General features: G+C 39.3%; 1 protein-coding gene across 2 annotated transcripts in view; it reads right to left on the reverse strand.

Moving 5' to 3' along the window:
• Window positions 1-297: 297 nt before the first annotated feature.
• LOC124050122 (gamma-aminobutyric acid receptor subunit rho-2-like) overlaps window positions 298-14,222 on the reverse strand; it is a 28,127-nt gene continuing 14,202 nt past the window's right edge. For both annotated transcript variants that reach the window (XM_046372288.1, XM_046372287.1), the window contains exons 3-9: window positions 10,086-10,153; window positions 7,705-7,928; window positions 7,498-7,580; window positions 7,004-7,144; window positions 5,702-5,854; window positions 1,483-1,691; window positions 298-1,161 (exon numbers count right to left, since the gene is read on the reverse strand). In XM_046372288.1, coding sequence (XP_046228244.1) covers window positions 847-1,161; window positions 1,483-1,691; window positions 5,702-5,854; window positions 7,004-7,144; window positions 7,498-7,580; window positions 7,705-7,928; window positions 10,086-10,153 — 1,193 coding nt within the window. In that variant the 3' untranslated portion in view covers window positions 298-846. The remainder of the gene's footprint in view (window positions 1,162-1,482; window positions 1,692-5,701; window positions 5,855-7,003; window positions 7,145-7,497; window positions 7,581-7,704; window positions 7,929-10,085; window positions 10,154-14,222) is intronic.

Below are 14,222 nucleotides of genomic sequence, written 5' to 3' on the forward strand. Positions count from 1 at the left end.
CAATTCTATAAAGTTACAAGATGTCCAAGGTTGTGTCTTTTCTGCTTGCTGTGATATTCTGTAGGCTACAGATTTTCACCTGCATCTCACCTATGGAATGTTTCCCCCAGTTGATGAAACAATTGCGCTGAAAATCAAATTTTGTAGGCAGGCTTAAGAATGGGGACACTTCTTTCTACATAGTTACCTACATGTAATAATATCCATGAAAAATAGCAAGCTAGCCAGAAAATGGAAGAAATAACCACTCTTAAATCGACATATTTCTTCATTTTATGAAAAAAGTTACACTGACATTTTACTTAAAAATTCACTGATGAGTGTAGAAGAGGAAAAATGGTGTTAATATTCAATTAACACAAAAAATATATTTAAAAAAATGCAAACAAACAAAAGGATGGCTACAAAAGCTTTAAAAAAAAATGATGATGTCTGGTATGCAGTCACCTCTGTTTTGGGGCTGCAGGCAGAGTTGCAGAGTCAACAGTGAAACCACTGCCATAGCTTTGGGGTATGGTAGCTAACTTTCAGGCTTAAAATGAATCTGTTTTTGTACAATTGGCTGAACTGTCTAACCAACCAGCAACCAGCTCCACAGTGTTGTTAATTGGGTTGCAGATGAGCTTGAGATATGATTATTTTAAGAAAAAGGAGCTCTATCAGTGACCCAGTCCAGTGGTGTCATGTGAGCCAGACTTCATACCAAGAAGTCTCTGACTGTCATCCTGCCAAAATCATTGTTCCACCTGAACATGCTGAATTAAAACAACTCAATTTCATTTCTAAGGTCAAAGGTTTTGCAGTTTTCCTTTCACTGCTACAGTTTAGGCTAAAATGCACATATGCTCAGCAGTACACGCACCAGTAGATCAGGTTAAACAAGATATAGGCTCCAGGGAAGATCATACGAGAGTAAGTGTCGATAGCATGGGTGTTCTGGATGATTCGGAAGCCACGGATGCCCTTTTTCTTGGTCCCTGTGGGCTCGTTGTCCAGGGAGAGATGCACCACCATTCGCTCTTGTTTTTCCGATGTATCCTCAGCTGCCATGGAAGCCCTGGTGTACCCTGCCAGGCTATTGGCATCTGCCTCACTGTACGTACCGTCCAGCATCATGGTCCTGGCATGGGACATGCCACACGTGCAGGGGAGTGCCTGAGACTGGCCAAAAAGGAGGAGAGGAATCAAGTTCGGATAAAAACTTGAGAGAACCATTCAGAGACTGGGGGGAAAACTGAACATTTTTACATGTGATTGACTTTTTTCCACATGTGAACTAAAATTGTGAAAATATGAAAATAAAATCCTGTCACATGTGCACTTGATGTAATGATGTGATTTATACATCAGGATTTCTACATAAGAAATTTCAACATAAGAAAGTTTCACATGTGAATTACAAATGTTCATGTGACTGTTTTCTTTTCACGTCACACAATTTCCTCATGTGGAAACTATATATATCTGAAAAGGTCTCTATACCTGCTCGCGGACCTTTTCTCTGAGCTTGCGGTCTTTCCCATCCCTCACTGTCGTCAGGTAGTTGACAGCAGCGTATTCAAGCACAGACAGAAAGACAAAGACGAAACTGACCCAGAGGTAAATGTCCACAGCTTTGATGTATGACACCCTGGGCATGGAGGCATTGACTCCAGTGATGATGGTGGACATGGTGAGCACCGTAGTTATACCTGAGAACATACAACCTTGTATTAGCATGGCAGACAAGGTCAGTTTTTTTGATATATTTATATAGTACTGTGCAAAACTTTTTAGGCAGGTGGGAAAAAATGCTGTAAACTAAGAATGCTGTCATAAATATAAATAGTAATTGTTTCTTTTTATCAAAATGCAAAGTGTGGCAACAAAACAAAAATCTAAATCAAATCAATATTTGATGCTACTACCCTTTGCCTTCAAACCAGCATCCATTTTTATAGATACACTTGCACAAAGTCATCGATTTCGGAGGATAATATGTGTGATCAATCAATTATACCAAACAGGTGCTCAAGATCATCAGTTTCACATGTAGGTTGAAACACAGTCATCAACTGAAACAGAAACAGCTGTGTAGGAGGCTTAAAACTGGGTGAGGAACAGCCAAAGACAGTTTCATGTCACAGGTCATGGCAAGACTGAGCACAGCAACAAGACACAAGGTAGTTATACTGCATCAGCAAGGTCTCTCCCAGACAAAGATTTCAAAGTAGACTGGGGTTTCAAGATGTGCTGATCAAGTTCTTTTGAAGAAGCACAAAGAAATGGGCAACGCTGAGGATCGTAGACGCAGTGGTCGACCAAGGGAACTTAGTGCAGCAGATGAAAAACACATCAAGCTTATTTCCCTTCGAAATGGAAAGATGTCCAGCAGTGCCATCAGCCGAAACTGGACCCAGGTACATCCATCCACCGTCCAGAGAAGTCTGGCCAGAAGTGGTCTTCATGAAAGAGTTGCAGCCAAAAAGCCACACCTCTGACATGAAAACAAGGCCAAGCCATTCAACTGGGTGCTCTGGACTGATGAGTCAAAATATGAAATATTTGGTTGTAGCAGAAGGCAGTTTGTTCGTTGAACGGCTGGAGAGTGGTACGATAATGAGTGTCTGCCGACAACAGTGAGGCATGATGGAGGTTCCTTGCAAGGTTGGGGCTGCATTTCTGCATATGGAGTTGGAGATTTGATCAGGATTAATGGTGTCCTCCTTGCTGAGAAATACAGGCAGATACTTATCCATCATGTAATACCACCAGGAAGGTGTACGATTGGCACCAAATTTGTTCTGCAGCAGGACAACAACCCCAAACATACAACCATTGTCTTTAAGAACTATCTTCATTGTAAAGAACAAGAAGTCCTGGAAGTGATGGTATGGCCCTCCACAGAGCCCTGATCTCAACATCGTCAAGTCTGTCTGGGATTACACGAAGCCTACATCCACAGAAGATCTGTGGTTAGTTCTCTAAGATGTTTGGAACAACCTACCAGCCGAGTTCCTTCAAAAACTGTGTGCAAGTGTACATAGAAGAATTGGTGCTGTTTTGAATGCAAAGAGTGGTCACACCAAATATTGATTTGATTTTAGATTTCTCTATTAACACTTCCATTTTTGACAGCATTCTTAGTTTATAGAATTTTTTCCCACCTGTCTAAAACTTTTGCATAGGACTGTGTATATATATATATGAAATTCACGTGATTTTATTTTATATAGACAAAAGTATTGGGACACACCTCTTTATTAATAAATTCTGGTTTGGTATGAGCCTGTTTGGGCTGTATTCTGGATTTAGTTTGTTTCACAGAGGGCGAATATCCCTGCAGATGATGTGTAAACATTTCCATTTAGCAGATATACATATGGGTATGTGTGTAAGGGGTAAGTGGGTAAGTGTGCAGAGCACACTGATAGTAGTGTTCCAGTTAAGTCAAACCAAGAGTCGTGTCCCTTAGGCTACTCACCATATCTTTAGCTGCATTGTTCTAGTCTACTCAGGCTACTGTTGGCCTAGAAACTTAAAACAGAATAAAACAGATAATATGTGTAGTGCAAGGCTCTGTGTTAGCCTATGTTTTGGTCAAAAGGGATTTTTTTTTATTTCTGTGAAGTAGTTTCTGTGATGTCTGTGAAGCAAGGTCACATTTGAGTGACCATTTTTGCCCCTTCATACATTATCAAGATTAATGGAATGCTTTATTATTTAAGGAATACAATTATGTGTGAGGGTTAGATGAGAGGATCAAAAGCAAACCAAGTAACGTTCGTGTGTAACTACACTAGTCAAGACGCTTTGAGCCAAGCCTCGTGTATAGACTGGAAGCAGTTCGGTTTAGTTCAATTTATTTATATAGCACCAAATCACAACAACAGTTGTCTCATGACACTTTCCAATTAGAGCAGGTCCAGACCAAACTTAATTTGAAGTGAGGGGAAATAGCTGAACTGGATCTGTGCAAAGCTCAACAACACACTTTAAAGCTGAGTACATAGAATGTTTAGTCCTTAGACAGAACAGTCAGGAATGTACAAACTGTTATTTGTGGATTGAAGGAGAGTTACAGGCTGAACTATTTCTTTATTGATTTGGGGTTTTTTTTGGATTTATTTTGTTGGACTTTTTTGTCTTTTATTCAGATAGAGCAGCTGAAGATATGACAGGAAAGGGGGAGGAAAGAAGACACAAGCAGGGGTTGAACCTGTGGTCACTGCAGAGGACAGACAGCCTCAATACATGGGTCATACGCTCTACCAACTGAGCTACATGGGCAACCAGCTGTGTTATTTCTTCACCAACCAGCACTTCTGTGTGAAAGTTTCCAGTTGTAGTGAAAGTTACCAAGTATAATTGGTAAGAACTTTTAGTGTTGCCTTTGGGCTTTGTTTTGAAATCATGGATGAATGATGGCACTAAACCTGGCAAACACGGAAATGGCTCCAGACTGTACAGTGTTGGTACAAAACTATTTCAGTTTCAAGTTTATTGCAGTGCCGAAGCCAGATTGGTCAACAGATTCAACCCATGTGTGACAGGATTGCCAGTCAACAAGCTACAACAACTTTTTTCACCACAAATAAATGGAGTTGTTATTATAGATTTGATTACCAAGTCACCAAAAAGTTCAAGGTTGGTATCCAAAGCTTCAGAAAAGGATACAAACACACCTGAGCCCTCATTGACACACAGTCTCTAATGTGCCACTTTCTGAAAATATTTAACATCAAGCATGTGCTATATGACAGTACTTTGATTTCATATAGGACATTGTCAGCTACAGATGATGACGTTGGATGGTAATGTGTGGTTGACACAGAAAATGTAAGAACATTACCGAAAGTCCTGTCAGTAACATGTTATATATGCATTGATATCTGATACCCCCAACACTCACCACTGTTGTGAAGTGGTTGCTCATGGTGGAAAGTTGGGTCTCACTGTATTAAAAACGAAATTAAAGAGTTTACTCTACAGTCTAGACCTGCTCTATTTGGAAAGTGTCACGAGATAACTGCATAAATAAAACTGACAAAAATAAAACTGAGTTGAGCTATTTAGATACTGAATATACAAAAGTCAAAACTAAACTTAGCTAAACTTAACTGACTCTTACTAGCTTTATCATTGTCATTTATCATTTATCATTGTCTATTGTCTATTGTCTATTATCTATTGGTATCTGTGTGCTGATGAGTTAAATCATTTAGAACACAAGCAAACCATTTCTGTTTGGCTGACTGGACTGTCCTCCCCCAGTCTCAACACCACCAGTCCGGAGAGCCACAGACACATGAGGGCACATTCACCGAGAAACAATGGATGCTCTCCCTCCCTCTCTCTCAAAAGGATGTGTCCAGAGCTTAGAAAATACTAAGGAAATCTATGATAAGTTGGCAAAACTGTGCCAATAACTCTCCTCAGATCCTCATATTGTTGTTTTATATGTATGTTGTGCTTGTGTACAGATTAAACAAGTAGCATTCATGTGTTAATATCTGAGTATTTAACACAGACATGAGACTAAGACTGATCCTCTCGTCTCGCTCTCAGAAAGGAGGCTAATGAGCTATTTTCCCGAAATGTTAATGTTTTCTTTTAACAGTTTGATTCCCGCTTGTTTGCTAACTGGGTCACGCTCAGGTCACTGTGGATACACATACAATTCGAACAGGCAGGACGGTGGTTGTGCTGCATATATTCTTACCTAATGAGACTCTGGCGGGGACGGCCCTGCGGTCGATCCAGAAGGACACCCAGGACAGCATGACCATCAGCGTGGCGGGGAAGTAGGTCTGCAGCAGGAAAAAGAAGATGTGACGCCGCAGGGTGAAGTTGATATACAGACGGTTGTACCAGCCTGGAGACAGGGGAGAATTAAAATACAGCATTGTGTTTGCAAATTTTGCATGTCAAAGGTTAAAAACAAAAAGGAACAGTGTGCTAATACCATGATGAACACAGAACAAGGTGAAATTAACAACTAATCTGCACAGGGATGAAAGAAATCGTGAGCGTGATATAAAACGAGCACAAGGTAGAGAATGGCACAAAAACAAGGAGAGGAAAATATGTGCCTAAATAGAGAGCATTTCAACTTCTCTGTCCCAAAAACATTCACAAGTAACAGACAACTTTTCTCTGGACACAGTGCTGATCTCAGTGTTAGAGTTAAAGCTCAGTGGGCAAAGCCAAACAATTATATTAAGAGTAATTTGAATTTTAATAATTCAACATTAGTAGAACAATTATCTTTGATTACTGTCGTTAGTGTGATCTGTGGATTGCAGTGAATAAATTAGTCCGTTAAGCATAAGTTATACAAATAGACTTTCTGTGTCTGTTTTTGCTTTGTGGATCTTCAGGTTTCGTCACTGAAGTGCAGTTCAGTCGCTGTGGCTGATGAACCCATCAGCAGGCCTCAGGCCAAGTGGCAACTGCCGGTGCCTGAAGTATTCTCTATCTTTGGTTGGTTATATGTTAATCAAACATGAAAATAATTAAAAATATGCATTCATAAAGCTGATTTTGACAAATATCAGGACAATGGACAATACAGGGCCTCTAGATTAGGCCCAAACGCATTAATGTTCTTTCCTTTTCAATTTATACTGATCAATGAACCAAATTACTTCAAGTTAATTTAACATGGTTAAAAAAAAAAGCCAGTGTGAAATTGGGCTGAAGTATACAAGAGCAGGCACACATCATTCAATTCAATTCATTCATTCGAGTCTTCTAAAGGACATTTAAACCTCGGCTAGTAGAAGTGCAGTGTTAATTAAGCAGCCCTTGGCTTGGGCTAACACTGGGTTACCAATGTCTGCGTGCACACACAACTTTTCCTACGGTCAGCTCTTAGCCCAGGGCTGGCCTTGGATTAAAAATATCCAGTGTGAAAAGCCCTCTTGTGAAGATGGGGTCTTTTTTGGCTTTGAACTTATCCAGCCTTAGAGAAAATTTCAGTGTAAAAATCTACTCAGTGTTCTGCCTGGTTCTGCCAGTCTACCTGTGCTGCTGTAGAAAGCCAGTCTGGAGGTAGTATGAAACTTCTGGATGAGGAACTGAGACAGAGAAATCCTGTCATCAGTGCTGAGGGACTCATCACCGCTCTTCCAGTACAGCATCAGGTCTTCATCTGTGTAAGCATCTGAAAGGCAGAAAGCATGGATCAAAGTATATGGAGTTTCAGTATCAGCAGCAGGAGTTTGATCTCTGTTAAGAATGAAACACACACACATATACACACAGTGTTGTTTCCATCACTTTTGGGGATGATGATGATCCAATTAACAACCGTTACCGCTTTGCCAACCTCTTACTGTATTTTCCTGTGATACATTATAATAAATAACAATCCTTTGGTTTATTCTTTGTGGTGCTGATTGAGGCAACACAGTGTATGCTGTAATGCTTTGAGCCATTAATAATTAGGAGCCTTTTACATCATGTCCATTGTCTTCTTAACAGCAGAGTGGGGTGTCAGGGCAGATGAATACTTACAGCTCTCCAGCTCCAGCGTGCATGTCTGTGAGTCCAAAGGGAAACGACTGAAATCCATGTTGCATGCAGCAGTGACTGTAACCCTGGGGAATTAAAAGTCGACAGTAAACATCACCAGCTCTATGCATGTTACACCAGCGCCTACCAAGTCTCATTTGGCTGGTGTGCAAAAGATATTTCCGAGCGAGCGGAGCATCTTGCTCTCACCTCAGGCTGTACAGGACGTGACCGTCGGGGAAGACTCGCAGCATGATGTTGTCAGTAGTGGTGTCATGAATGAAAGACCTCTTAGAGTGCACAAAGAACACATCGGGCACCCAGATTTTTTTCACCAGGCGCCCGTCGAAGGTCATACTCTTGTTAGTGGAGCTTGGGAAGGCCAGTCTCTCGTCCTTCCAGTAGTGTCTCAGATACAGGGTCATAGTAAAGTCCTGGGGGGAGAGGGGGGAGGGGTGACACAAACAGAAACAGCCTTTGGATTAAGTCTCACTACGACGACTCTACTTGCTTACTGCCTCTAGTTTATTGAATTCCTCAGGGATTACACCGCTACAGCCGTGTCTACTGGATTATATGGATTGTTTATGACTAAATATACATGTTCATGAGAAGCGTTGAACATATGTTAACTAAGTGCAGCTCACAGCTTTCACTGCTCCTAGATTACCCTTGTCTTTTGGCCTCCTTCCTCCTGTTGCTATGCTGGCAGGAGTGGACCTGCATCTGCACTACTCCCCCCTGCCACAGGAGATCATCCTCCAGCCCATTCTCCTCATGGCATTATGTAAGAGGAGATCAGTTTGGAATAATGGCAGCAGACGGCACCCACCATAAAAGTACCTTTGATACTGCATAAAATTAGTTAGGGGCATATTTGTTTCTCTCCAGTGACTAATAATTAAGTGTTGTGATTTAATGTTTAATATCTTTCAACATCCTTCAACATATGTAAGTGTAAAAGAGGTGAATCTCTTTTAAGCAATACTATGAAACTTTTGAAAGAATAAATGACACATGGTGTCTCTTACAAACAGAAAGTTGAATTTATTAGCAACAAAATGCACCCTTGCTCAGGTCCCTGCATTCTACATTCAGGGGTTTTGCTGCAGCTTCACTTGCTTTGGCCAACATGAATTTATAATACTATTATTGCAATATCTAATTTAAAAAAAAATGCTATTCAAATTCATCTGTAACTTCATTTTGTTTTGGTTTATTGTGTGTTTTGTCTCTTACTGACAAATGAATTACACTCTATGCGTGGACGTGGAGAAACAGTCTGTAACCATAACTGTACAAAAGAGTACAAAACAAACAGTTACACGTAAGGCATAGTGAGAAGGCAACCAGATGCACTGATAAACAAACAATCCACAAGGCCTTGGTTCCAATTATGTTTCAGAATGAAATAAAAAAACAAACTGCCTTTCTAGACTATTTATTTGGCAAAAAAAATAAAAAAAGGATGTGGAGGGCCTATCAGTGATGGAGCCCTGCATGACAACGCTGGTCCAAGAAATGCACTCAGGACATCTGAAGAGATACCAGAAATGAGAGACAGACTAACACCGTGTTGATTTTGTTTTGTTTCTGTATTTGTAATGTAAGCTAATGTAAGCTTGCTAAAACTGCCAACTTCAAAATGAAACAGTAAAAGATCATTTGCTATGTAACTGTTCAGCAACCTGCAGCTTTTTGACATGACATAATGTCATTAAGAGCAGTTGTCATCTGGAATCATTAATGTTCCCCCCCCTCTGTTCCAAAACAATCAAATACACTACTCTGGGATACAAATTAAATGTAATCCTTGGTCGTCCTTGCAAATAGGAGCTTACACAACAGCAGCATGACAGTTTTGGATCCAGTTTATGGTTCCAGAACAGAAGGTTGATTTAATTACATTACTCCACATGCATTCAGTCTGACTTTGAGCAAAACAAACAATTCCTACCACAGTGGTTTCATAATCTGATTCTGATTATCCAACTGAAAACAGCTAAATGACTAAAACTGAAAAGATATATTCATGCGTCATTTCCAAGTACAGCATACCCCTAATGCCACTGGCAGATATAATAAAGGACAATGACTATATTTGGGATCTGATCTGGTGTGTCCAATAAAAAAGTGGGATTGAGAAGACAAGCGTTACCACAGTCTTGGTCACAGTGGTGCTCATGTGTCCATCCTCATTCTGATGATGAAGAAAATTCTTGTCTTATTCCCTGCTTTTCCTGAACAGAGCTTTTTACCCCCCATGTGTTCAAGTAGTGTGAGTTCATTTGTTAAGGTCAGCGACTTCCATGGCTGGACTATGTCACAGATTTGCCACCAGTAGCTTAATCCACTGAAAGAGTAGCATTAATAATGACATTATTATTACTACTTCTTCCATATTCTCATTGAGTTTGTGTTGCTCTTTGATTGCAAACATGACTCGATTAGAGACTCAGAGAAACAGAACCAGCAATCCTCTATCTTTATATCGATACTACATCTATTTTAATTAGCTGTTTCAAGTATCTGAAGTAGATTTCAGTTTGTTTAGAAGTCGGATTACTATTTGACAAATTCAAGCCACTTACCATGTCTACTTCTGATATGCTGTCCAGGCTCTCGACCTGAACGTCCACTCCAACAGGCACAGCTGGACCTGCAGATGCATATCAAACAGATTAGATTAGCATTCGTGTATTGTAATTTACATGTAGACTATTTCAGCTCTATTGAATTTCTCACTTTGCTTTCAAATGCAGATTTGGAACCAAGACTTAAAGAGCATAAGGAGTCAGTACTAACTGTCAGTAAGTCCAACTGTGCAAAGATACTTATACTACTGCGAAAATTGGACAAGTGGTTAATTTCAACAATTACACGTATCAACACAAGGCAGGTCCAATGAGATCTAAGTAAGTTTACCAACCCTAATAGACATTAAAAGTCCACAAAACTTTGGATTACATTCAGTGATGAAATGTTTGCTACTGTCCAGTGACAACCTTTTCAAAGACATTTCTTCGTAGTATCTTGACATGACAACTACACTAGGCTTTTGCTAAGAAGCAGACCTCCACATCATTACCCATCACTTACTGTGTTACATAAAGAGAACAGCACTTCCTGTACTGAATCAAACTCAAATTGAGTACTCCACAATAGTCAGCTATGGATGCAGTCCCTGGGGATGTACCTACAACAGCATATTACAAATTGGTTCCCTCCTACTATGTCTGTCCAATCTGGTAAGTGAGCTACTCATGGTCCCCTGAGGAGATATCATTTTTTAGCACCACCAACAAATGATGACTTGAATAAGACCACTGGTTGTCATAAAAGCCTCTTATAGTTGGCTATCCATATTTACAATAGTAAGTGAAATGTGAAAGGGTGCATTGTCCACCTGTGTGTGTGTGTGTGTGTGTGGGGGGGGGGGGGGGGGGGGGGGTATTTGATCTGCAGTGTTTAGGTAGGTGGTGTGTGTCAAAGAACATCCACATGACTACCAGACCCCAAGGTTTCCCTGCAGAGCATTGCATTGTATTGTAAAGATATGATTACTTTTATTCTGTCTGTCAGTGGTTTTAATGCTGTGGCTGGTTGGTGTGTATGAGTGTGTGTATTTATACAACGCAATCCTTAATCCAATAGAAAACTTGTGAGGTAACATCAAAAATGCTGTTAATGAGGCAAAACCAAGAAACGCAGAGGAATTGTGGAATGAAGTCCAATCATGTTGGGCTGGAATACCTGTTCACAGGTACCACTTGTCGACTCCATGCAACACAGATGTGAAGCAGTTCTCAGAAACAGTCTTTATACAACTATATATTAATTCAATGATTGACAGGAAAGCTAAATCTTCAAGCATTTTTCAGTTTATGCAGTAAAGGTTTGAGTTTGTCAAGAAAAAAGCAGACACTGTTATTTTTTTGGAATAGCCTAATATTTCTTTTTCTTCACTCTCTGTAAGCTGGATACGTTTTTTTTCATGTTTTGATTTGGAATCGAATGTGCAGTGTTCCAAATGCATTTGCGTGTATGGAAATAAAAGCTATTATAAGGATTTACTCACATTTTTAAACACACTGCTATTATTTTGAACACAACTGTATATATATATATATATATATATATATATATATATATATGCACAGTGTTTTACTCTCCTAGCTTCCACTTCTCCTGTGTATCTCTTCCTTCAGAGCCATGAGTCTTTCCAGTGCCTCAGGTATGGACCTCTATTTGTTTGGTAGCCCTTTCTTCATCTTGCCTTTCTGTAACTCTGAGAGCTGACTAACCTCTCTCCATGTTGCCTTGATCTTGGGGGCTGATGCTCTTTGTGGCTTAGAGTGTTTATTTAGCATCTCTATCACTGTTGCTGTGTTGTACATCAGCTCATTGGTCTCAGTTATGGTCTTAGTCAGGATAGTGTGTAGTGCCTTCTTCACTGGTATGTGGGTGAAGGTATGGAGGAGGGAGAGTTCTTTGAGGTATGAGAGGATATGGCAGCTCTGGAGAAGGATTAGGAAGAAATTGGAAGTTTAAGAGAAGAAGAGGAGTATTAAGCAGGCATGCGTTTCTTTGTTAAAGTAAAAATCTAAAATTTACTAGAGGAGGATGATGGAGGAGTATTGAAGTGCCAGAGTTACCTAAACTACAGTTCACTTCAATTAGAATTTGAAAAGAAGACAAGCTTAAAGAAACCATTATTCTCCTGACAAAAATAGTTCCAGTGGGATTATGCTCCTTTAACAGTGTAAAAGTGCTCTGAAATCAACTAAGAGTAATAAAGGTTTGCTTCCGCACCACTATATTTCACAGTAAAGAGTGTGCAAAAGCCAAAAATAAATCACCCCCAAATCCTAATACTAGAGGGAAAAAATAGACCTTTTGTTGCAGCTCCTATAGTTAAAGACAAATCTGGCAAATCTGACAAGGCACTTGGAGAATGTTTGACATTTTTGTTTGAAAACTGACTGAAATTATTATCAAAGCAGTTGCAGGTACATTTTTGATTAACTAATTTGTTAACTGTTTCAGCTCTACCACAACAGAAGGTACACTTTGAGGTGTTTCATCCCTGATGTCTCATATTAAAAGACATTTCAACCTATTGGTCTTGTAAATCTAAAACTGATCATTCACATCAAAATCTATAAATTGAGAGACTTTAAAACCTTTTTTCTGCATTCTTCAAGGATAAAGCTGAAATTGCCCCAATTTTTTTTAAAATTCAGGATCACCACCATATTGATATTTGACTTACTGTCTGGCTGCAGTTTTAATAACTACATGTTTTACAGCTTGACAAAATATTAAAGATAATATCTTAAAGGTTTAGAGGTTTAGAATGCTTTTTCCTCATTCAAATCAGTATATTTTTTCCCAAAATGCATTCTTGCTTAATTCATGTGAGCAAAAATGCTCTGTAGTCGCTTGCCTAACTGTCCTCCTCTCTTTTCGAGTAGTTTTAGAGCAGACAGCACATTGAGCTGTGAGAGGAATCTGAACTGCAGGGCATGAGGGTAATGCGCTTAAATTCTGCATTTATATGAGAACAAGAATTATCACGGATAGCATTGTAACAGTAATTTAGTAAAACACTAAGTAACCATGAAGACTAGTGAGATGATGTCAAATTGGAAGATCTGTACAGTTTAAGTAATTCCACAACTGATAGTTGCTATTATTTGATCACTTCCTTGAGACTGGTGAAGACAGTATATTCCTCTGATGATGCTTCTATTCTGTACTTTACTCGCTGAAGTGAGAATCATAAATTCATTTCCAATGGTGCATCCATAAACTGAAGTCTGCAGTTACAGCCACACTGTCACTAACAAGTTCATTAATAGATTCAGGAAGTCCATTCTGGAAAGTCAACCTTTAGCTGTCACCCAGGATTACATTGAGATTGGTCAGGGAATTCCTCCTTCTGCATCTTAGTCTGTGAACTATTTTAAAAAGGTTATAGGAAATTGTTTTAATGTTAAGACACCTTTCCTTATTTTTGTAAGATAAGAAATCCGAAATACAATTATGATCAGGAGCGCTCTCTCCTTCTGCGCTACTGGTGTCAGCTCATATACCCTGCAATAACAAATAGCTATGAAAATACTCTCCTTTAAAGTATCGGGTTACTCCTCTTAATGTCTCAATTACAAATTAAGGTTCTACTAAAACAAACTACTGCTGTCTGTTACCAGTGTGTTGATTCTCTATGTTTTCTTATCTTATCTTAAAAATCTAACAATAATAATAATACAATAATAATTTAATACAACCAGTAAATCAACAAAAGCATTCGCACAGTGCTCACCATTTACTCCTTTGGGTCAGTATGCCCAAAGTAAAGCGGAGGTCACTGGTCACAAGGAGGAACACCAAATACCCATACAGGAAAATAAGGTTATAAAAATTAAGATAATTGAATTAAATTAATAAAGGTAAGGTATATGAATAATCCTCACCAATACATGTTATTTTGAAAACACGACAAAACATGGGATATAAAACACAGTGAGTAGTATGCTGGCTGTTTCCATAGGTACAATTGACTCAAACAGAGTCTAAGTAACTGTAATATTGGTTAATTAAAATTTCGTTGTTTTGATGTTAAGTTGTATTTCATTCTTCCTGACCACCACAGACAGTATGTAATACCTGGATATCTTCGTCGTGCATGCATAGAAGGTCCGGACTTAATACCGACAAAGTCGTAT

The sequence above is a fragment of the Scatophagus argus genome, chromosome 19, assembly GCF_020382885.2.
Source record: "Scatophagus argus isolate fScaArg1 chromosome 19, fScaArg1.pri, whole genome shotgun sequence".
Taxonomy (NCBI): Eukaryota; Metazoa; Chordata; class Actinopteri; family Scatophagidae; genus Scatophagus; species Scatophagus argus.